This window comes from Mobula birostris, chromosome 8, assembly GCF_030028105.1.
Source record: "Mobula birostris isolate sMobBir1 chromosome 8, sMobBir1.hap1, whole genome shotgun sequence".
NCBI classification, from domain to species: Eukaryota; Metazoa; Chordata; class Chondrichthyes; order Myliobatiformes; family Myliobatidae; genus Mobula; species Mobula birostris.
Genome location: NC_092377.1, coordinates 65,041,595 through 65,067,760, shown reverse-complemented (window position 1 = coordinate 65,067,760; position 26,166 = coordinate 65,041,595). Strand labels below are relative to the sequence as shown.

The 26,166-nt window shown below is 39.6% G+C and overlaps 1 protein-coding gene across 2 annotated transcripts in view; it reads right to left on the bottom strand.

Annotated features, from left to right (window-relative positions):
- The window catches only part of cnksr3 (cnksr family member 3), a 121,642-nt gene that overhangs the window by 45,553 nt on the left and 49,923 nt on the right, over window positions 1–26,166 (bottom strand). For both annotated transcript variants that reach the window (XM_072265331.1, XM_072265332.1), the window contains exons 2-5: window positions 24,445–24,608; window positions 9,037–9,239; window positions 6,294–6,381; window positions 381–422 (exon numbers count right to left, since the gene is read on the bottom strand). In XM_072265331.1, coding sequence (XP_072121432.1) covers window positions 381–422; window positions 6,294–6,381; window positions 9,037–9,239; window positions 24,445–24,608 — 497 coding nt within the window. The remainder of the gene's footprint in view (window positions 1–380; window positions 423–6,293; window positions 6,382–9,036; window positions 9,240–24,444; window positions 24,609–26,166) is intronic.

The window sequence follows — 26,166 nt, the reverse complement described above, 5'->3', positions numbered from 1 at the left end:
AGTATAGAATTAAAGATCTTGAACTAGGATCAACCATTAAAATATGACTGAGATTTTCTGCTACTTAGAACACAAATAGGAGAAACTCTATCGAGTATTGCTGATAGATGGGTTTACCAAATCGTACTGCACACAATATGAAATGGGCAACTTGTATTTGTTAATGTTGGGAATAGTTGGTCTTTGTTGTAGAGGAGTTAATTGGTAGTGGAAAAAACATGGGTTTACCAGGGGTACTTTCTCTAAAAGTAGCCAGAATTCATGCTGATATGTGAATTTCCTTGCTCTCCTATTGTTTCAACTTGTGGAACAAGGGTACATTGTTTGTTTTACCTCAATACTTAACACTGGCAGTGCAAATAAATAGAATGAACACTTACAACATTAATAACACGATCTTCCATTTCAAAAACAGTGAAGTCCTAGCATAAAAGTGAACATAAAATAAAAATTAGTGAAATTATATTGAAATAAAAAGCCATAAATTTTAGACCTTCAGAAAGGTTCAAATCATTAACTCTTTCTGTTATTCATTAATATATAGAGCAGTTTTAACAGTGCACCCTAAGTTATTCCTTCATGCAATTTCCCAACTAATTTTCCTATTCCTCAACTTACTTTAACTGGCTCTTCTGAAAGGAATATAGTGGTGCAAAGATCGTAAGTACGAACATTGGCAGTAATTCAATATTTCAATGACAATTTCAAACAATTGTTCAGACTTGAGGGAGCAAGGAGTTGATAAAATACTATTATGGAGAGGTTGGTAAGATGATCAAGAGCAGAACCATGGTGGTGTCCAAGTACTTTTTTGTTTAGAATTTAGACAAATCATTTACATGCTTCAAATACAACCTTCTCATCTTGAAGCCCTGGTAAAAATTAACTAGGCATATACTCAATCATTTGCACACATATTCGCCTTGATATTCCTTACTCAAGAGTTCTATCAAGGAAAATAATTCATAATGCTATGGAAATTTCCTTATTGGTGACTCCAGGAATATTGAAATGCTCTACCCGAGTGACTCCCATCTTGTACACATATTCAGTTCACTAGATGCTGATGACCATATGACAGTAGTTTCAGAATTACAGTGCCATTGAGCACAGAGATAGATGTTGTGTTACAAATGGTCCATGCCAACCAAAATTCGCATTTGCCTGGATATGGTCCATATCCCTATAAACCTTTCCTATCCATCTACATGTTTAAGTGTCTTTTAACAAGCATGTTTAATAGCAACATTTCTAACACAAAAATACCGAAGATCGCAGATCGAACAGCAACAAGGGACAGACATAGTGAGTTAACATTACAAGGCAATGATCTTTCACCCATTTCCTCGCTGCATAGATGCTGCCTAGCAAAACAAATAGCTGAAGCATTTTCTGATTTTATTTCATATTTCTAGAATCTGTTGTCTTTATGTTTTAATATGTTTAATGGATGCAAAATGAGTATTAAAATATTTTAGGAATAGGATTGATACAAGCTTCTTTTAATGAATTCTCTACAAATTACCATACAATTCAACTCTAAAGATAGCAACATCGGTATAATGTTAACATATGCACTCTACCAAAGGCAACCTCCATTTCCCTCTACAACCATCTATTTTCATTCCTTCCAAAAATTCTCAGTGGAATATTACATGTCTACATTGCAAATGAACATTGCTCCAGGCAACTTTGACATCCAAACAGATGATGCATCTATTAATAAAACAATTTCATTAGACAAACATGCATTAAAACCACCCTGATATACATCCTCTAACTGGCTATTTTACAGACCACACTTCCCCCTCACCCCACCCTTCCATCTCATCCCAGCTCCACTTCACTCAGTAGTACTTCAGAGTTCAAAACAGTTACTGGCATAGTGCCTGAATTTAGCAACCCCACTAATTTTGTAAAATGTACTGAAAAATAAGTAACGATGGTGTATGACTCCTTTAAACAATGTCTAAAATATGTTCATGTCCAGTTTGTGGTTCGTCCAATTATTTCTATCCAATGATTCTTGGCCCATTATAACAATTAAAATACTTTCAAAGACATGCTTGTGATAAATAATTCTACAAGCCCATTGACATTATTTACACAATGCATGCCATTTGGAGCAGATTTCCAGGAAAATTCCATTGAATAAATGTTAGTGTTCCATGAGCAGTCCTTTTTCTGCATCAAAGCTAAATTAGAAACTCGTGCTGTAAAGCATTAATGCCAAAAACTGCTCTAGACAACTTTAACAGTCAGCAGGATTTCAACAATCTGCCAAATTTCCTCTGGGCCATTATAGCCATGTGCCAAATGCAGTCTAGATGTTTTTTCCACTTCAGAGATTGCTACAAACATCATGCTTTGATCACTTTTGGCACTAAGATGAGGGAATATATATACAATTATGGCTATCCTTTCACAAGGCTCTTTCCCTATCACTGCAGTATATGAATAGAAGACTTAAAGGAATAAACAATAATTGACTTTAGATAAAAATTTAAATATTGCTTAAATATTTTAAACATTCTTCCAGTAAGATGGCAACGTGCATCGTTGCAGTGGCCTCTCTAGGTTCAACAAACGGTGCAAATGTCTACTTGTCTGTTTCAAACATTGTAAGACCCTGTAGGACACTGGCAATATAATATATGGCAAGTCTAGTTCACTGGCGAGACAGACAGCCGGGGTGCTGTGTGGCCTTGGTTGTTGTGCAGATTGTGCATGCATGCCATGGTGTTGCCTGTTACAGCCACCCAGGGAGGACGTGCTGAAGGTGGTGTGGGAGAGAACAGAGGTGCATCTGGTGTGCTGGAAATATCATCCATGCTGGGTTGGGGAGTGGCCCTCCCAGTGCTGCTCTGTAGTGTTTTTTTTTCACTTCTGAGATCACTACAAACATGCTTTGATCACTTTTGGCACTGAGACATGAGGGAATATGCATACAATTATGGCTACCCTTTCACAAGGCTCTTTCCTTGTCATTGCACTGCATGGATAGAAGCCTTAAAGACTCCGTGGAAGGGAAGCTAGATTGCCTGCGGCTGACATGACCCAGAGTGAGATGAACCATTTTGCCTTCGTAGGCTGAACCAGCGTGAGATGAAGAACTGCCGCGTACCTGTTCCTGCAGAAACATGGCTCCAGGACAACATCCCATGCATTGTCATTCTTAGGTCATGCCGCACAGGGACTTGTGCTAACACTATTTTTTCTGTGGCTGTATTATTTTTGTGACTGCATGTGCTATCATAACTTCCTACATGAGCTGTGTGTGATGCTATGTACTGTGTTTTGCACCTAGGCTCTGGAGGAACTGTGTTTCATTTAGTTGTACAATTGGGTATGGCTGAATGACAATTGAGCTTGAACTTGAAATACTTCTCCATTGCATTATATGAAAAACTGAACACAGAAATAATGTTTCCAATGATTTCCATAACAGGTCAGGTTTATGATTTGAATATAGAATGACAAGTATCAAGACCAAGTTGGTAAGTGCTTTCCACGGTGTATCACAAGGGATTGAAGTGAATAATAATAACAATGGTCAGGATATGGTCAAAATGGGAAGGATGTGACTCCAGTGTGCTACTCATAAATGTAAAGATCCCAGGTCAATACATAAATCTGCTGGAGGAACTCAGCAGGTCAGGATGGGCTGAGACCGTTCATCAGGTGCTTATTCCCACCCAGAGATGCCGCCTGGCCTGCTGAGTTCCTCCAGCATATTGTATGTATTGCTCTAGAGTTCCAGTATCTGCAGAACCTCTTGCACTTAAGATCCCAGTCAATATCCTTATCATAAATATCACGTGGACAGGGAAACCACATACTGCAGCAGACTGAAACAGTTTTCCCTTCATTGCTATTTGAAGCTAATAAATCTAGAACAATGAAATGATTAACAGTTGCAGTGACTTAAATATCAATCCAAAATCTATAGGCCCATAATACCATGGCATTCTTTGTGCAAGTAGATAGGTTTTAATATTTAATAATTTCTAAATATATTAAACACTAGATGCCAGTCCCTTGACAGCCTTGTATCATTGATCAGGAAGATAAATCAATTCAAGGTGGAACATGCAAGTTAAGATAATATTTAAAATCAGCCTCTTCTGAAGTAGATAAAGAAACCACAGCCATTTGGCACAGCAAAAATAATTCATCCAAACAAAAAAAAAAAGAGAACTGCTAAAAGTAGGAAGAAATGACAAATAAATTACCTGCACAAAACTGTCATGACTAACAGCACTGTAGTGACCATACATGGTGTTTGGGGGGCGGGGGTGGGGGGTGGAGGGAGAGACAAATAATTTTACCCTGGCTTGCTACAGCAACATCTCTTGAAGAAGGCTGCACACAATGACAAATGCCAGAGCAATAAATTATTAAGGCATTATGTATGTATAAGTCACAAACCTTTCCTAGGTTCTTGTATTTTGCAGGAGAGATCAGCACAATTGAGACACTGTACCCTAATCCAACAGAACATTGTTTCTTTCCAGACTGAAAAGAGATGCTGACCCGACACTCGTACAAACCTTACAGGAACAGCGGAAGAACATTCCACAGAATTCAATTCACATAGAAAACATAGAAAATAGGTGCAGGAGTAGGCCATTCGGCCCTTCGAGCCTGCACTGCCATTTATTATGATCATGGCTGATCATCCAACTCAGAACCCTGCACCAGCCTTCCCTCCATACCCTCTGATCCCCCTAGCCACAAGGGCCATATCTAACTCCCTCTTAAATATAGCCAATGAACTGGCCTCAACTGTTTCCTGTGGCAGAGAATTCCACAGATTCACCACTCTCTGTGTGAAGTTTTTCCTAATCTCAGTCCTAAAAGGCTTCGCCTTTATCCTCAAACTGTGACCCCTCATTCTGGACTTCCCCAACATCGGGAACAATCTTCCTGCATCTAGCCTGTCCAATCCCTTTAGGATTTTATACGTTTCAATCAGATCCCCCCTCAGTCTTCTAAATTCCAGCGAGTATAAGCCTAGTTCATCCAGTCTTTCTTCATATGAAAGTCCTGCCATCCCAGGAATCAATCTGGTGAACCTTCTTTGTACTCCCTCTATGGCAAGGATGTCTTTCCTCAGATTAGGGGACCAAAACTGCACACAATACTCCAGGTGTGGTCTCACCAAGGCCTTGTACAACTGCAGTAGTACCTCCCTGCTCCTGTACTCGAATCCACTTGCTATAAATGCCAGCATACCATTCGCCTTTTTGACCGCCTGCTGTACCTGCATGCCCACTTTCAATGACTGGTGTATAATGACACCCAGGTCTCGTTGCACCTCCCCTTTTCCTAATCAGCCACCATTCAGATAATAATCTGTTTTCCTGTTTTTGCCACCAAAGTGGATAACTTCACATTTATCCACGTTAAATCCACATGTCAGAACATAATTCAAAACCTGTTACTACTTCAACCCATCATCTGTTGATGAAATAAATCGTTTTGATAAAACTAAACAATATTTAGAAACTTACCAATATGGAGAGCAGATCCCAATGTCCATGGGTCTAGTGAATAATTTATTCCTAATCTCATCAATATAACTTTTGTTATCAGTTCTGTTAAAGGTAACAACTACACTGAGAAACCAATAGGCAACCTTAAATATCACCAGACACAACTGCAAAGCTTCACAGGTAACAGACAAAACCTAATTATTACCTATTGAACATTGGCTTGGGATTGAGCCTCTTTTCTTGAACACCAGTTTCTGGAATTTCTTAACTGAGAAAGAAATGTTACGTTGCTTTTACTGGGTAACAACCTCCTTCTGAGCCTGTATATATTGATTTCACACAGCACACTGGGACAAAAAGATTCAAATGACGTTTTTTCCTTTGATTAACAAAGCCTAACTTCATGATGGAATTTCTACTTCGAGTTTAAGCATTTTCTGAAGGACAAAAAGAAATCCTTGGAAAATCATGGCCACTGCTCAGGTATGATTCACTTTTAGCTGTAAGTACAAACTATTTAATTTGTTCTTATGACGCTTTTAAAAACAGTTTTGAACATAGGATTAAAGCATACTATTGGATCATTTCTTTGTGGCAACTGATATCTGGTAGAATGCCTTACAAAAAAGATCCAATAGAAATCACAATTATAAGCAAAATTCTCTGTTCATTTGAGGACACATTACTGTATTTGTCTGGAAGCAATGATAAAGAACAGATTTCTCACTTCCTTAGTTTCTCTCCACCAGTGCCCACCCCAAATGTGACCCTGTGCAAGACCACATTATTAAATCAGACCTGTTGAACAATGGTTGTCAAATCCAAGCACAGCTGTATAATCTTGTTTTTCATTATTGAGTAATCACTGATCCCTGTAAATGGTGATCTGCAATAAAATAACATTTTTTAGAACATCATGGAAGCAATCTCTCTATAAAACTTAAGATTATACAGATGCTTACACCAGTATTGCTTTCAACTCGCCTGAATGAGTTACGTGCAGTTTCAAAAACACATCCAAATAATAACATGGGCAAAAATTCAATAGAAAAAAAATCATTTTAAGTATCATTATATGGTACAAAATATAATCATGTAAATTGAATTTAGTGAATAATTTATTGAATGGAAAGGAGTAAAGAATCGATGTTTCGGGCCAAGGCCCTTCTTCAGACTGAAGGAAGAGGAAAAATGTCAGAATAAAAAGGTGGGGGGAGGGAAGAGAGGTTTGCTGGAAGGTGATAGGTGAAGCCAGGTGAGAAGGAAAGGTCAAGGGCTAGAGAAGAAGGAATGTGATAGAAGAGAAGAGTGGACAATAGGAGAAAAAGAAGGGGGGGGACCCAGGAGTAAGTAACGGGCAGTTGAGAAGAAGTGAAAGGTCAGAGTGGAGAATAGAGGAAGTGGGGAAATTTTTTTTTAAACCGGAAAAGAAAAATCGATATTCGTGCATCACGGATTGGCATATTGGATTGGGAATGGGAATTGGAATTAAAATGCTTGGCCACTGGAAGTCCTGTTTGTGCCAGGTGATGCAGAGGTGTTCGCTGAAGCGGTCCCCCAATTTGTGGTGTGTTTCACCAATGTAGAGGAGCACCGGACACAACAGACAACCCCAGCTGATTCGCAGGTGAAGTTTTGCCTCACCTGGAAGGACTGTTTGGGGCCCGGAATTGAGGTGAGGGAGGAGATACATGGGTGGGTGTAGCACTTTGGCTGCTTGCAGAATTAAGGGAGATTAGTGGGGAGGGACGAATGGATAAAGGAATTGCAGAGAGAGCGATCCCTGCGGAAAGTGGAGAAGGAGAGGGGAGGTAAAGATATGTTTAGTGCCAAGATCCCTTTGGAGATGAAGGAAGTTGCAGCGGGTAATGTGTTGGATATAGAGAACAGTGCTATGATGCATCTAATAAAACTGACTGGGCTCGGTTCAGTCCTTTAAAAAGATATTGCAACCAACAGATCTGTAGCACAAAAGTTTATACACTAAAATGAAGTAGAGCTGATATGTTAACTGGAAGATTTATAGTGCAGTCTCTTTCAAGATATGATCAGCTAACTGAAGCAGCCTACATCAGTCTGTTTTGGACTTCACCTGGGCATACACATCAATGGATGAAGCATGCAATTTCCATAAACTTAATTATCATGACAATTAAAAAATGGACAACAAGCATGAGCAATTGCGAGGAGGACCAGATGATAATAACTCCCATTCTAAAGACAGATCAATTAAGAAAACTGCCTTATCTCTTCTGTAATTGTAAACTGGAACCAAAGATAAAAATGATTCAGAAATTCAACACGATTCCTGTAACTGGCACACTTCCACCATAGCTGAACAATCCAAAACTGACTCTGCTCAAAACTTGTCCTGGTTTTAGAGCCAAATGTTATTGTGAATATGGTGCACCTTGTAGAGTTTTAATACAAATGCAAATGGTTAATTTATTTTACTACATAGTCAAGCAAGTGCTTAGAGCATAGAAATAGACAGCTTTCAATGTCCCAAGAATGCTCCAACAGGCAATGCTTTGGAGTAGCAACTACAATCATAATCCCCTCCTCTTTACCCTAGGATTCTCTGATCAATTCTAATCAGAATGGAAAGCTTCCTGGGTCCTCAGCAGGAAGTGATAACATTCAAAAAAAGGAAAGTCACTTGATGCTAACTTCAGTACCAATGAAAAACACGACAATAAAACAAAAAAAAAATTACAAGTGGACATCAGGTTGGCAAACCAAGTACACTTGACGTGCTCAAAGAAACACACCGTTCAGAGTGATAAATGCAATAATGAAAAGGAGCAGTTTCAAGGCCAGTGGTTGCAGAGAGAATTTGCACAAATGTAGACAAGGCTAAGTGTTCATATATTGAAGTAATAGCAAAGCAATATGGAACTAGTTTTTGGAAACTGCAGCTGACTAATGTTAAATTAAACAGTCCCCCAACCACCCTTATCCCCTAATCAGCAGCACTTGCAGCAGGGTTTAATGTAGGTGTATATTTAATACTGTCTTACTTATTGTGAGTGACAGGCTCTGACAGATCCAAATAGTTGAAAATCAGCCAAACATCAGTGGATCTTAACTGACATTATAAATACAACAATGATTATCCAAGATGGTACCAGGAATTTAAGGATACGTTTTGAAGAATAATGACATGATGCATTCAGTAGAATTTAAGATGGTCATGTTTTGATCAAAATATTACATTGACATCCCCAGCAGTTAGAGAGCACAGCATTTTAAGAGATAGAAATCTAAACCTCTTCCACGATTGCCAATTGATGGGATCTTAATTGTTCATTTCTAACTCTGAAATTGAACTTTGTTTCAGGTTGATAAATCAACATCAGCTACATTCTCAAAAAAATAAATTAACAAACAAAAGCCCACAATGCTTTTACAAACATTTGTACATCTCTTATACAGGAATAAAATTTATCAATTGTTGGCCATTAACTTCAACCTATTCCACAGCAACTATCATTTTCACAGTATCCAGTAGGACACTAGTTTACATTAACTCTTAGTTTACCTGTCCAGCCAAGCCAACAAAGCCTTAGCAGCAGCAATGAGGTCCACAACTGAGGTAAGGAATTCATTGGGAGGTTTGCGCGAAGTTGCACCATCATAAGTAACATCTTTTCTTCTTGCGCTGATAAAATTCTGGAGACCACTTGTTGTAATCCGTAATTTCAGGGCCAAATTCTTCATACTTTCTGTTTCCAATCCAAAATTCTACAATTGAAAACAAACTGTCAGAACAAAAGAAGTCAAAAAGACCCTGAATTTCCCAATCTCCCTTGGATATGAGGATGGAGCCAGGGCACATTTAAGAATGGGAATAGAACCAGCTTAGCAACTGCAGTTAGTGGTAGGAAAGCTTTTTATTAGAGACGAGCAAAGTTAATTGACATTGGAAAGGCATGGCTAATGAAAATTGAATTAATCAATCAGAGAAGGTTTGCATTAATGTAATGGAGTTCTCTGATTAAGCAATGGTGAGTATTGAAGGCAAGACTGTGCAGTTGTTGTGTTTTATGAATGGACTGTTCAAACCATTTGATAACATACCACATTAAAGACATTAACAAGTGTAAAACTATGGGAATAAAGAGATAGTATTTTTTTTATTAAGGGACAGGAATATTGCGCAAGGATGTTTTTCTCAAGTGAAAGGACGTATTCAGTGATGTTCACCAGGTTAGCAGTGGGTCTTCTGCTCCTTTTGATACACAGAAAAAGCAGGTCTTTAGTACAAGAGCAAAACTTCAAGTTCTTCATATGATAACTAGAGTAGGAAATAAGATTGCAAATGGTCAGAAATAGAAAATGAACTTTACAGCAGATAGATTGATGCAGGAGTAAAGTGGTAGATTTTTGGAGTGTTGTTAGGATGAGGAGACGCTTGTACATGCAAGGAGGGCCAGACAGCCTTCTCCAGTTGCAGTTGTTAGCAAAATAGTTTTGTATTATGAAAGGTAATCGAAACTTAGGCACATACATGTAGCTAGGGTGCCTACTTGTGCATAGTACTGTAGTAATTTTATGTGATGTGCTGTCACAAAAAAAAAATTCATGACATATATAAGTGATGATAAATCTGATTCTGATTTGGGTCTCTATTGGGGAATGAGTGCGAATGGGGCAGGGAGAGGAAAATTATGGTTGGGAAAAGGGTGGGGGGGGATAGGGGAGGGAGCAGCAAGCACCAGGGAGATTCTGTAATGATCAATAAACCAATTGTTTGGAATCAAATGACCTTGCCTGGTGTCTCAGGGCTGGGTGTGTCTGCACCCAAGCCAACCCCACCTTGGCACTCCTCCTCCACCACCTGTCCCATTGTGTGTGTCCCCCCCCAGGTACATTTACGTATTCACACACACAATTTCTACACAGTACTGTATATGGATAAAAATCCTTGAAGATAAGAATACATGAGACTTGCACAGAAAACTCCAATGAGAATGCATTGCTTTACAAGAATTTTAAAAAACAAGGAAATATTAACTTTAAGACAGATACTTCAGCTAGAGTAGAATATTAATTATTAGGTAATCCATTTTCCAGTATGCAACTCAGAAGGAAATTTTGTTTGGTGATATGCCTTCTTTATGCATATATTTTTGTTATGACTGCTACTGCAAATACTCCATATGAAAGAAACTGCAGAATGCCAGTTGCTTTTAAGCCACTCAGACCAGTACTCTGAAAATACTGGGAACAACAATTCTTGTCTCTTTCAGCCACAGAAATTTGCTCCAGAGAAAATACCATATTCCATTTAAATCCCATTCCCCAAAATGAAATCACTGGTGTGTTCTGATTATCTGGTCATTACTGCCCCTCAGTACTTGGTAAAACCATCACCTTGAGGACTGACTGTGCTATCTATCTACTTCAGTATGTACATAATACATTGGACTATCCAGAGGACACAAAACTGCCCAATGATTGTAATTCCTCCCCTGTTAATATAAACCGGATAATGACAGGGAGGATCAAAATGCAGTAAAACTATGCTCAGATTGTTCCGAAATCTCATTTAGCACCTAGCTTACAGGCTGATGCTCCCATCCAATTCACCAAGGCCCTGATTCCTGCACTCACACTCAACTTGCCACTGTTTGTTTTCCCACACTCTTCAAATATCATCTGATTCACTAAAAAGTGTATTACACTGTTTACCATTAAAAACATGAACTAAAAATGAGTTGGAAAATTCAGTCCGAAAGTGGATCTGTATTTACTGGAGTTTAGAAGAATGGGGTGCGGAGGTGGGGTTGGATCTCAATGAAATCTGCTGAATATTGAAAGGCCTAGATAAAGTGTACATGGAGAGCATATTTCCAATAGTGGGACCTGAAGGCAGCTTCAGAATAAAAGAAAATCCCTTTAGAACAGATAAAGATATTATCTTTAACCAGAAAGTAGTAAATCTGTGGAATTCATTGCCACAGACAGCTGTGCAGGCCAAGTCATTAGGTATATTTAAAGCAGAGGTTGATGGGTTCTTGATTAGTGAGGCCAAAGGTCACAGGGAGAATCCTGGAGAACCGGGGCGAGGGAAAAATGAATCAGCCATGATTGAATGGCAGAGCAAAGTCAGTGGGTCGATTAGCCCAATTCTGCTCTTAGGTCTTACGGTCTAAAATCTGCCAGTCCAGTACGAAAAACCTGAGAATGTCAGATTAATGCAGTTATATTGTACATAGAAAATAAATTCATCATCTGTTTCAACAAAATATAGATATGATATGCAGCACAATGTGCCAGCTGGTGTTTACAACATATTAATACAAACTGGTCTAAGCATGAAAGTTACCTGGAGGTTTATGTCAGCATCAATTCAAAACACATTCAGATTTGAGCACACCTAACATGAAATGAATACTGAGGTAACCGGTTTGTAGGGTGAAAACACAGCAGCCACGTCCAATCTGCACAAGCTGCTACATTATGTAACAAGCTGTATTCAGAAGTTTGCAAATTAACTGCTTAAGGTGGAGCAGTAGGTGCAATGCCAAAACGTACATGTAATAATAATTGTTTTTACATTTCCATAAAGAATTATTATTAGCACCTGAAATTTAGAACATTCCCACAATGATTACTGTGGTGCCAGCACACACACAGGCAAAAGTGAATTTAAGGTCTGACGCAAAAGTAGTAAAATCAGGACCTCACAAGTACCAAAAGCTGATTGTTTAATAAACAGAAGTGATTTCTGAACTCCTATAACACTCCTGCAATAGATTTCCTGGAGCAGACATTGCAAAGCAGTGAATATGAGCAACACTCTCCACAAGGCCCTCCAAATCTACTGGCGGGATAATCAAATCAATGTTAGTGCCCTCTCACAGACTTGTATGTCAGCTATAGACCTAATTATATTCAGTCTGCTCGAATACAGCATCCGTATTCCAATACTGAACTCCTGAAACAAGCAGTGATTACTCCAAAATCACGGTAAGAGATATTAAGGTTGATAGCTAAAAGGATTCATCCTCAAAGCCACAGTACAAAAAGCACAAGGAATTCCAATGAAATATGGTGGAAATAATGTCCCACCTCCCAAACCAAGTAGCCCATTAAACACTTCTAGCCACACATTAGGAAGAGTCTGGGGACCCACATCATCCTCGTTGGCATTTTGGAATCACAGAAATTGGAACAAGTACATCCTTGACATTGATGGACTGCTCCAGAATAAGAAGGGAAGAAAATCTGCTGGAGAACCTCAGTGAATCAAGCAGCGTCTGTGGGGAAAACAACTGCCAAGGTTTTGGGCTGAAACCCTGCATCAGGACTCAAGAAGAATGAGAATTCCTGTTTAGTAAACAAAAACATAACTGACACTAGGAACATCAACAACCTGTAAATGAAGGAAAAATAATTTCCAGTTCCTCTCCCTCTATTACAATATTGCCTTCCTTTCTCCACTTTTCTACAAGCTTTAAACCTCAGAAATTTTGGAGTCTTCCAGAATCTACACCATTCCCATCTGCCCACAATAGGTCCTTACCTTTCTATGCATTGCCTGTTTAGATAATCGTTTCTTAAACTTAGTGACTGTATTAGATTACATCACCACCTCTGGCAGCAAGTTCCAGATATGAACCACTTTCTGTTTAAGCAAAACCTCTACCTCAATTCACCCCAAAAACTCTTTCTTATCATCTTAAACCTATCCGCTGTTTTGTCGATATTCACTTGTCACGTGGGGGAAAAGCCTCAAGCCAAGGCTAAATGGAAAAGGGATGAAACTCAGGTGTTATGCATTGGACCATGGCTGGCCGCATTAGGAACATCTGCGTATATTACTGACCACTATATTCCAGATTTACAAGAATATGGCTTCACCATTCCACTAAATCATTTAAAAAACAAAACACAGCCTCAAGATATTCAGTCCCATCAGTTAGTGTCTATTTTTTGAGAAGCTGAATTCATTAAGTAGATACTTACATTTGAAAAATAACGAAGACCCGATATGCAGCCACCTTGGAGCTCCTTGTCTGTACCAACTGTGACATCACCTTATTAACAAGCTCCTGCACCCAATTCTGTGACCACGCAGAGACTCACTCTGAGATGGAAGTTCTCTGAAAGTTTTGAACATCAATTCAATAGACAATAGGTGCAGGAGTAGGTCTTTTGGCACTTCGAGCCAGCACCGCCATTTACTGTGATCATGGCTGATCATCCACAATCAGTACCCCATTCCTGCCTTCTCCCCATATCCCTTGACTCCGCTATCATTAAAAGCTCTATCTAACTCTTTCTTGAAAGCATCCAGAGAATTAGCCTCCATTGCCTTCTGAGGCAGAGCATTCCACAGATCCACAACTCTCTGGGTGAAAAAGTTTTTCCTCAACTCCGTTCTAAATGGCCTACCCCTTATTCTCAAATTGTGGCCTCTGGTTCTGGATCCCCCCCCCCCCCACCACCCCCCAACATCAGGAACATGTTTCCTGCCTCTAGCATGTCCAATCCCTTAATAATCTTATATGTTTCAATCAGATCCCCTCTCATCCTTCTAAATTCCGGTGTATTCTCATCCTTCTAAAATCGCAAGATTTTTATGCACAAAGTTGTAATGCCGAGACCTCAACTACGAACTTCATTCTGCATATTCAACACCTGCTCTGATTGACTGCTGCTGCACAGACTCCTGCTCATCACCTTCATACACTGTTACTGCTAACATCATTGCACTGTTTGCACACTGTCTGCTTTTTTTTCCAAAAAAAACACAGAACTATGCATTTGTGCTAATGAAGCAGCAGTACCAAGAAAAGGGGGAAGGGAGGGGAACATCGAGGGAGGGAACGTTGACTCAGACCATGAGAGGCCTGCGTTGGGCATTTTCATGCCTTACAAGGCACAGATTGGAAGTCTGTGTGGGGCGCCACTCCTCGCACAGAAAAAGAAATACCAAGAAAAATAAATCTCAATAACTGCTCAGCTTTGAAATTAACAGTAACAAGACTGACAACTGAAAAGCAATGAGGATAAGTTGAAAAGAACCCAGATATTTTAAACATATAATAAACTTTGAATATTAGTAAGTGCCTGGAATTGCAATACTTAAATAGCTCCATTTCTATGAAGTGCAAGAATTGGTCAGCATTGAACATCTTCATTCTCAGTCTTATGAAAATTATCCGCTTGGGTTTGATTTTTTTTTAAGATTATGAGGACACGCAGTCCTCTTTTATTAGTAATGCATGCATTAAGAAATGATACAATATTCCTCCGGTGTGATATCACAGAAACACAGGACAGACAAAGACCAAAAAACTACCAAAAAACACATAATTATAACATATAGTTACAACAGTGCAACAATACCATAACTTGATGAAGAACAGGCCATGGTCACAGTAAAAAAGTTCAAAGTCTCTCGAAAGTCCCACATCTCACGCAGACGGGAGAAGGAAGAAAACTCTCCCTGCCATGCCTGACCACAGTCCGACTCTGAGTTGTCCGAAAACTTCAAGCCTCCGATCAGCTCTCCAACACAGAGTACCATCTCTGCCGAACGCTTCGACCCCAGGCTCGGTCGCCAGCAGCAGGCAAAGCCGGGGATCTTGGGGCCTTCCCTCCGGAGATTCTTGATTGCACAGTAGCAGTGGCAGCAAACCGGGCATTTCAGAAGCTTTCTCCAGATGTTCCTCTGCGCTTCACATGTCTGTCTCCATCATATCAGAATTCTGCATGGCATCCTACTTACAAATATGATATCATTTCACAGGAGAGCTGCGTGCGCTGCGTCACGCCGCCATCTTTTCCTTCCGATTTGTAAACGCATGGAGAAAAATAATTATAAAATGGGTGCAGAAATACTTATACCCTTTTGCAGTACATTTTTTCAAGCTTTTATACAAAATAATCAGCTCAACATGGTGGGTGTTTGGATGACAAGTTTGGAACGTGGAGTCAGTTTCAAAACAATGGGTAGTCCAATTGTGACTGGAATAAGATATCACTTCACTAGGTGGCAAATCTTTGGAATTCCCTAGCCAGAGACACGTGGAAGCTCAGTTATCAACTTCATTGAAACTAAGATCCATCCACCTCTGAGTATTAAAGGAATTAAGAGGTATGGAGAAAGCACAGAAAAACAGCACTGAAGAAATACATCAGCCATGATCTTGATAAATGACAGAAAAGGGTTAAGGGTCAGATAGCTTATTTGTGTTCCCAATACTCAAGTTCTTGTAACATTAACGATTATGACAATATACAATCCAAGTATTCATCCATTGATATAGTTTTCAGCAACCGCTATGAGCCAAGGAATTAGCTGGAAGGAATGCTAATCTCAAGGCACTTTTATAAAAGTTTGAGTTTTTACTGGCAGAACACAGGGGGAAAAAAAAGAGAGAAAAAAGTCTGCCAGATAATATAACAGGAATACCAGAGACAGAATCCAAGCAGACAGTTAGCTTTTTATAGTGAAGGAACAAGAGTTATATTTAGCACGGCTGGTTTTTGTTTTAGTTCAAATGATGCACTTGAGTTACTGGTTCTACGATCCCATCTGCAATTCCACAACAGGAGAAAATACCAAAAGCATTCCAGCCAGAATAGTCTGCCCAATGCAGCAGTAACACTGGTTACATAGACAGAAATATTTATTCACAGCATATACTTTTTATAGTTAGTGTTTCTGTACACAACTATGCCTGACATACATCTAGCTTCTGATTCCTAAAATCCAAAGTAGCAGAACTTTTAAAGTAGAACTCACCAGTCTAGTTACTGTATAAATCCAAAGTAGAAACTAATAATTAAAATTACAACATTAAATCAATGCTTAAAAATATCTATAAAGCTTCTAAATTTCTTCCAGATAGCCTGTTACTTTGCATCTCATTGAAAAATATTGTTATTCAAGAGTTCCTACTACAAAATCCATTACTCCTAACCCCGTCAGTAATAACATGTTATTTAATAAAAATACCTTCATAATTTCAAAACAGGTATTCAAATGAGTGCAATAAGGATCAGTTCAAATCACTACGGTGACCTGATATTTATAAGAGATGGGAATGGACCAACAGGACTTGTCAGAAAGTCGACATTGACCTAATGGCTTCCTCTTGTGTTGCAGCGATTTCAGGAAACAGACGAAAATAAGATTTGGTCACTGAATGTGAGGTATTCTTTTGACAATTGAAGTAATCAACCAAAATGACATGTTAACAAAACAAAGAAAAAACATAAATAAACCGCTAACAAAAGTAGAAGGTGCAGAGAGCCAAAAGGCCTCAGTTTGCACGAATCAACACATCTCACATTTGGTCAGTTGGCTTGATTACTTGTTGCAAGAATTGAGGAGATAAGTGGCTTTTTTCTTCATTTCTCCTTTTAGAGATGAGGTGCGTAAAGGCCACCAGGATCCACTTCTCGACATTTCATAAAGTCACGTACAAAATTCATCCCCTCAGCCTCAGTGACAAAGATTAGATTAGACAAAAATGTTCTAAAGTCACAAGCAAACTAGTTAAAAGATCTGTCAAAATTGTCCCTAGTGTTGATCTTTCATATAGGAAAGTCTCTTAACCCCACATGCACAAACCTCAGAAAATGAGGATGAGGATTTTTGACACACAGAAAATAACGTAACTGTGGTCATAAGGAATAGTAGGAATAGTCTTTAGAATAGACTTGCTCTCAATCTACAAAGATGGTTAGGTAAATAACAGATAATTATAGATTGCTTCTTTGTAAGTTAGCATCTTCCCTCTGCAAAGGTAAAATCTAAAAAGTCCACTGCAGTACTAAGTTAGGATATGGAATGAAACAAAAGATTCCACTCATTGTTACAACGTAAATGTATCTTAAACCTCCAGTCGAGATAGCAAGATATGACTTTGATTCAATGTTCATGAATAGTGTCAAAACTTTCCAATACATTTTGGCATGAGTTAGTTGTTAAATGGGTCAAACAGCATCTCTCATTATAATTTAGTCCCAACCTATCAAAAGTACCGAAGACATAAACAGAAAAGATGCTGAAGATAATTCACATCCTAAGTATTTCTACGCCAATTGAACGACTTCCATGTTCAACTTTTAAAAAAAGATTCACTCAGTCAGTACAACAGATAACTTAAGCTGATGTTCTTTTGGAGACAAACCAGCTTCTCAGAGTCAAAAACTGAAATCACATTTCTGTTCTAGTATTATTCTTGTACGGGGTCTTTCTTTTGTTACATTTAAAATGGCGACTTTGTTATGTTAATCTGGGGAATGCGGCTTTGTTGTGCTTTAACGCTGAAGAGAGTTTGCGCTAACAGTTTGTTTTACTTTAAAATGAGATAACAGAGTTCTATTAGCCAATGGGTGGTTATGTATCGTTTTGTTTTTGGATACCATGCTGTATGATATGACTGTGGACTGAGTTTTGGCGGGGAGTCGGAGGAGAGACGAGGAAGACCGCGGACGTGTGGAGAGGCTCCGGTTGATCACTCAGGGTGGTCCCGAGCCGTGAGTCGACGGAATTCAGGTGGTCGTCTGAAGTCGAATTGAGCTCCAACGTAGTGCGCAAAGAACTTGGACTTTGCTAAGTGTTGGCGCCTTTTTTTTTCATTACTTTCCTCTCTGTATCAAATGTATATTAATGTCATAGAATTAGTAATATCTATAAAGTGTATTTGTTAAAATTTACTGGGTGTGCTGGCTGATGATTGATGTTTGTGATTGATTTGGGCGGCAACTGGCCCTGTGGGGAGTGTTGAGGCGGGTGCTGGGCTGGATTTCCCCTAGACATACACGAGCCAATATAACTGAACGGTACATTCTCATCTCACCACACAATTACTTTCCTTTTTACATACACTTGGGCTTCAGCCTGTGACAAATTTACCCACTGACCTTCAAGTTATCTTCAATAGGAGCGAATGTTCTCAACACATCCTGCTCAAATGGAAACAGAATCCGTTCTTTCAAATATGAAAAAATTTCCACATTCAAGAGCCAGCATCACTACTGTATCCACCAAAACAATCGTTTGCGATGATTAGCAGCACTGTTTGCATGCTTAGTGAACTTCCTCCATTTTCCTTCCTTTTCATCTTCTAAGCTTCAAGAATGTTAAAAATAGTGTGGGCCACCCAAACCAGAATGCATACAGATATTGTCCTAATTCAACAAGAATTTATCCACTGTGGATAAATTCTAGTCTAATTAAAAAGTTTTTATTAAATGGTTCTCAGTGCACCTTTGGTATGCAATTTTCTGCCAGTGAGTCATGATGTTTACAGTGCATGCAACATTTTATTGTCCAGTGAGAACGTGTTCAAGCTAACAGCCTCCATATGTTCGGTGTTAGACTTTAACTTGAGACATAAAGTTAGTTCCTTTTGCAGAACGTTATTTTCTCAGAGAGCTTTCCTTCTCCATGGGCTTCAACTCAATTGTTTACGGATGTTTTTAAGGAGGAGAATTTCCTTAAATTTCTTAAGCTGATTGCTGTGGGGCAAAAGTAGCAGGGAAGGAAAAAGTTTTGAAAAAGTATTTATTTTTAGTAATGCAATACTACACATAAGATGCTGAAGTGGGAGAGGAACACTGTGTGGGAAAAAGGACTGTGTGTATTTACGCTGTGCCTGTCACAGCCTTGGGATGTTGCATAACAAATGTGAAGCATCTCTGAGGAAGAATGCAATCATGTGACACTGAATAAACTGCAACATCAATTGAGCAGTTACACTAGAATGTGCAAATCTCTAGCAGTGAACGTGGTTCTTTAACTTTTTACTTCATGTGCACAATATAATTTAATAGGAATGCTGTATAGTCTAAACAGCTTGATAAAGGATAGGGAATCCCAAGAAAAGTGGTTCAGCTCCATCATATTTTCAAAAATTCCACAGACAGACTGCACACGGGAAATTCTCCTAATATGTCAAATGTTAGTAAAACCCAATGAGAACAATTGGTGATCTGAAGTCCATTTGACAGTTGAGTGAATAACCACTTCTTAGCAAAATACTGGAACCTTTAAACCAAAGATTCCAATAGATGCCTGGATCAGACAGCTTGCAGCCTACGATGCATTAAACCAGATTCAGAAAAGGTGTTTACTGAAAAGGGCTTAACCGAGCATTACTCTTTTCAGATGATCACCTTTCCCTGTTGGAAAGTATCCTTTTGGTATTGGGTGGGGACTGGGTTTGATTAGATACTGGTATGCTTCAATTTAAAGTGCGCAAACATTTATTGCCCGATCTGCATGTTCACTGTACACAGACACTTGATGAACCCAACATCTATGGATATAGACTGCTGGTTGGCAAGTTAAACAAGATTCAATGTACAAGGTATAAATTATACAACCTTCAAATTCCTCTGCTTACAAGCAGCCACTGAACAAGAAATCCAAAAGGACACAATTTTTAAAAGTGACCAATACCCAATGCACAGAGAGGAAAGAAAAATGGATCATGCCGACAATAAAGCAAGCATCAGCATTCTAAACAAAATGGAGTTAGCCTGAAGCCTGGAGTAGCCGGTGTGGTCCCATAACTTCAATCTGTGAAAATTGCTACGAAGCCCGGAGACCATAGGAGTAGCCAGGGCATGACCGCCTCAGTGCCAAAGGTGAGTGGAGTAAAATGTTGCAAAGCAGAACCAGCCCCAACCCTCGCCTCCTGTCCTGGCACTCTGTCTTTTAAGTCCCTCAGGGCCAGTGTTTAAACTGTCCAAGCACCGGATTGTTCCCCGCACTAGGACCCAGGGCCTGCTGCAACAATACATTCTAGCCTAAGCCCCATGTTCCAGCCTGTGTCTGACCTTTCTAAATCGACCTGGCACTTAGATTTATCCAACCTTACGCCTGCTTTCGGTGGACGGGCTCCAAAACCACTCTACTCCAACTTTTTTCCGTTCCGTTCTCTTCACCTCCATCTCACATATTCCTCAACCTTGCTCCAGCCACTTGAACACGTCTCGACTACACTCAAGACTCTGTCTTACACCCCGTGCGCCTCGACCCTACAATCAGCATCTCTTTTGGTCACCTCTTCATTGTTACCGGTGATCATTTACCACAATTTTCCACATAAAGTGTTACAATAGAGTACTTAGTCGTATTTCTTGCTTTGAAAACCACCAGTGAGCTGTTGCCCACCTTCAGTAGTGCCATCTTAAACTGGAAGAAAGGATTGCTTGAAAAGCATCATTCAGGATTAAGGAAGAAGTAAAATCCACAAACACATCACAGCAAAACTGTCTTAGTTTTAGAACTATTCAAAATTAAACATCGCAGATTAAAAGGTCAACTGCAACACAATTCATACATCTGAAGTTTTAAATACGAGCTTACAAAAAAAAGGCTAATGGATTTAGGTTACTGTTAGCAGTACTTAATTGGAAGATGGGTTCGGAAATCCAAGTCAATGCAGCTATTCATCAACCGCACTGAACTTCAACTGGTGACTGAATTTTGAATAATGTTCAAATTAAAACGCGGATTGAATTCAACTGCAATTACAACTTCCTATTAATGAAAGCAAGTGACCTTCTGATTTCCTCCTTTCACACAAGAAAAACAGTTTACAACAATCCAGTTGAGTGGCTATCACTTCAAGGAAAAATGTGTAAAGGAATTGCTTAATTGCAAGAGAAACCAGAAATTTTTTCTGCCTCGGGAATGCCAATCTTTCTTGAACGTCGCCTGCCAACATTAGTGGCTTATGTAAGTGTGTATAAACTTTTGGATGTCTTTCCCATGTTAAACATATACCAAGTCACTTGTCCCTTATTAAAAAGGAAAAGTAACATGTCTCCAATGGATTCAAAAACTGCACAGGCTGACATTTCTATTTAGTCTGGATATCTCTTATTGTTTTCTTGGAAAACAGGCTTAAGATACGAGCTTGTTTTTAAATCATTTCCAGTACACAACTGTACAGGAGAAGGAAACAATTATTACTCTGAATCTGATTCAGCGCAAAAAAAAAATGAAGAACACAATAATAAAAAGCACAATAAAGACACAAACAAGAGGAATTCTGCAGATGCTGGAAATTCAACCAATGCACATCAAAGTTGCTGGTGAATGCACACAAGATAGCTTATTTAATTGTATGTCCATAAAGTGATACAAGGTACAGGAGGTGACTGTACATAAGATGACTGACAGGAAATGATCATTCAGACTTCATTCATCCATTCTTCAGAGATTCATCTTTGAGTCTAAATGAATACACCCCAGTTGTTACTGACCTCATCAAGACCCGTGTGTATGAGTGCACACTTTCAAAAACATACGGAACATGGCCAAACCAAAACTGTGGATGAACCAGGAGATTTGTAGTCTGCTGAGGGCTACGTTTGTCGCATTCAAGAATTATACAAGTAGTCCTGATGCAACCCATGGAAGTCTATTTTTTTTGGGGGGGGGGGAACAATTCCAATTGAGTTTAGAGTCTGAATCAGATGCCCATCTGCTCTGGCAGGGTTTGCAGGCCATTACTTCCCTACAAGGCGAAACCTAGCATCATGAATAGCCGTAATAAATTTAATGCTTTTATGCATGCTTTGAAAGAGAGAACGAAACTACACCTGTGTGAATCCCTGCAGCATCTGGTAATGCTGTGATCCCTACCTCAGAAACCAATGTCAGAACACCTTTAAAGAGGGTGAACTGTTGCAAGGCATCAGGCACCAATGGTGTACCTGGTGAGGCTCTGAAATACTGCGCCAAACAATTGGCAGGAGTGTTCAAGGACGACTTCAATCTCTCACTGCTGCAGTTGGAGCAAAAGGGCAACAATCATACCAGTGCCCAAGAAGAGAAGGGAGAGCTGCCTCAGTGACGATCGTCCAGTGGCATCATATTTACTATGATGAAGTGCTTTGAGAGATTCGTTATGGCTAACCAACTCCTGCCTAAGCAAGGACTTGGACTCGTTGCAATTTGCCAATTGCCACAATAGGTCTACAGTGGATACAACCTCACTGGCTCTCCACTCAGCCTTGAATCACCTGGACAGTAGCAAAGCTTACGTTAGGTTGCTCTTTATTGATTACAGCTCAGCTTTCAACACAATCATACCCTCAGTTCAAATCATCCAGGTCCAAAACCTAGGCCTCTGTACCTCTCTCTACAACTGAGCCCTTGACTTCCTCACTGGGTACCCATGGTCTGTGCAGATTGGAAATAGTATCTCCTCCTCAGTGAGGATCAACACTGGTGCACTTCAAGGATGTGTGCTTAGCCCACTTTTCTACTCTCCCTATACCCAGGATTGTGTGGTAGGCACAGCTCAAATGCCATCTATAAACTTGCCAACAACTCAACTATCGTTGGCAGTATTTCAGATGGTGATGAGGCGGCGTACAAGAGTGAGGTAGATCATTTGACTGAGTGATGTCACGCAACAATCTTGCAATCCATGTCAATAAGACCAAGGAATTGATTGCAGACTTCAGGAAGGGGAAATCAAAGGAGTACACACCGGTCCTGCGAGGGATCAGAAGAGGAAAGGATCAACAGTTGCGGGTTCCTGGGTGTCAAATCTCTGAAGATCTATGTTTAAGGAGAATTAAAATGTCACCAGTGACTTTTGCAAATTTCTACAGATGTACCGTGGAGTATTCTAACTGGTTGCATCACCATCTGGTACAGAGGGGCCATTGAGCAGGATTTAGTATCCTGTGGAACCACTCAGGCATTGAAAGTAAATGTACAAATGATGTGAATTTCACATACTTACAGTAAAAAAAAATACTAAATTCCTTCACAAATCCACAAGTGATTACCAGAAATGCTTGATTTTTACCCTTCAGCAATAATGCAAATCTTTCTCTACACCCCTCTCAGACCCCTTTGAAGTTTTTAAACATCGAACAGGACCATTTTCACCACACCCGTCCTTTATCACGAAGAATCCAGTTGATCAAACTATCCTGACATTTAATTCATTGACATGTCCCAAATAAAGCTTCTGCAGTCAGAACAGATGAAGAATTGCTAAAGGCAGAAAAATAATCTTACATTGGAGATATCTCAGGAAATTAAATGTTTAAATCAGTTGAGAAGCTGAAAGTCCATTAAAAATGCAGAGATTTTAAATGTCTAAGCTTTTAAAGTAATTATACTTAACTTTTATTTCCCTCCCCAGTCACACTCCAATAATTGATGAACAATGGAAAGATGACAGGATTGCAAAGAGTAGTGGGGTATGGATTTCTCAAACCAACTTAAATCCACTGGGCAGAACACAAATTAAGCAGACATTGGAAAGGGAAATGAGCCAGCAGAAAGGTATTAGAAACAAGAAAACATACAGCACAATACAGGCCCTTCGGCCCACAAAGTTGTGCCGAACATGTCCCTAACTTAGAAATTACTAGGGTTACCCATAGCCCTCTATCTTTCTAAGCTCCATGTACCTATCCAAAAATCTCTTAAAAGACCCTATCGTATCCGCCTCCACCACCATTGCTGGCAGCCCATTCCACGCACTCACCACCCTCTGCGTAAAAAATTTACCCGACATCTCCTCTTTACCTACTCCCAAGCACCTTAAACCTGTGCCTGCTTGTGGCAGCCATTTCAGCCCTGGGAAAAAGCCTTTGACTATCTACACGATAGTTTTATTTCAGGTAATTATCCTTCAGCATTCTTTTATTAATATGTAAACGTTTTCAAATGCCTCTGGACTAGACTTCAGTTTATTCCATCTAGATATACCTGCCTACAATGTCAATGAAAAATTTCCCACAAATGTACACTTTAAACCAACTTTACTTTGGCATCTCAAAATTTCTCATTCTACTTTGATTAAGTCTCAAACACTTTATAGTTTAGGGCTTTTACTGCTTGGCATCTAAGCCTTAGATTGTGTCCATGCTGGCATACAGCATTTTTTTTTAAAAAAGAGTAACCATTTTCAAGAGAGTTTAATGAATAAGTTAAACTTACCAAAGCACAAAGTAGATCCACAGCCTCTAGGATTAGTTCCTGGTGACCAATGCGTGTAACTCTCAATTCTTCAAGATCCTGATGAGTAATCTGGAGAAGCTGCTCACCATTTATTTTCTCCCGTTCAAAATTGTGAACATAGCATTGTAGGCAATCATCCAATCCTACACAAGAAGAAATACCATATGAAACATTCCATTGCAATTTTCTCATAATTTGTATAGAGTTTAAAACCACTATCATATTAACATTATTGGTTAACTCATTTTATGGAAAATTACAAGTTGCAAGACCCAAGCATGAATATTTAATAAGGAATACAAAATCAAATGGCTTTCATCTCAAAAGGTGCTGTGGTACCTTACCAGAGATTTTGCCTAAACAAGCTGAAAATCAGCAGAGGTTGCTTTAAATAGCTGATCCAAAACTTAAACAGTGACAGGGTTTGAAAAGAACAGACAGATAATAAGCCAGAGATTTATGTAGATCATGACAGCCTGAGAGGCAAAGGTATAGTCCACATTTGTTTACAATATATATTAATGACTTGGATGAGGGAATTAAATGCAGCATCTCCAAGTTTGCGGATGACACGAAGCTGGGCGGCAGTGTTAGCTGTGAGGAGGATGCTAAGAGGATGCAGGGTGACTTGGATAGGTTAGGTGAGTGGGCAAATTCATGGCAGATGCAATTTAATGTGGATAAATGTGAAGTTATCCATTTTGGTGGCAAAAACAGGAAAACAGATTATTATCTGAACGGTGGCCGATTAGGAAAAGGGGAGATGCAATGAGACCTGGGTGTCATTATACACCAGTCATTGAAAGTGGGCATGCAGGTACAGCAGGCGGTCAAAAAGGCGAATGGTATGCTGGCATTTATAGCAAGAGGAATCGAGTACAGGAGCAGGGAGGTACTACTGCAGTTGTACAAGGCCTTGGTGAGACCACACCTGGAGTATTGTGTGCAGTTTTGGTCCCCTAATCTGAGGAAAGACATCCTTGCCATAGAGGGTGTACAAAGAAGGTTCACCAGATTGATTCCTGGGATGGCAGGACTTTCATATGATGAAAGACTGGATGAACTAGGCTTATACTCGTTGGAATTTAGAAGATTAAGGGGGGGATCTGATTGAAACATATAAAATCCTAAAGGGATTGGACAGGCTAGATGCAGGAAGATTGTTCCCGATATTGGGGAAGTCCAGAACGAGGGGTCACAGTTTGAGGATAAAGGGGAAGCCTTTTAGGACCGAGATTAGGAAAAACTTCTTCACACAGAGAGTGGTGAATCTGTGGAATTCTCTGCCACAGGAAACATTTGAGGCCAGTTCATTGGCTATATTTAAGAGGGAGTTAGATATGGCCCTTGTGGCTAAAGAGATCAGGGGGTATGGAGGGAAGGCTGGTACAGGGTTCTGAGTTGGATGATCAGCCATGATCATACTGAATGGCGGTGCAGGCTCGAAGGGCCGAATGGCCTAATCCTGCACCTATTTTCTATGTTTCTATTACTGAGGCAGCTGAGGACCGTAAGCAGGAAGAAAGGCAAGCCATTCAGTCCCAAGTCTGAGTTTTCAGCTAGCTGCAGTCACCGCGAGAAATTGCTCATTGGTGAGGCAGCATGAGACTTAATAAGAGCTTGGGGCCTTTTGAACTCATGATGATCACAGGTATTTAGCAGCAGCCAATTAAAAAGCAGTAAAGTGTATGTGGAAGCAGA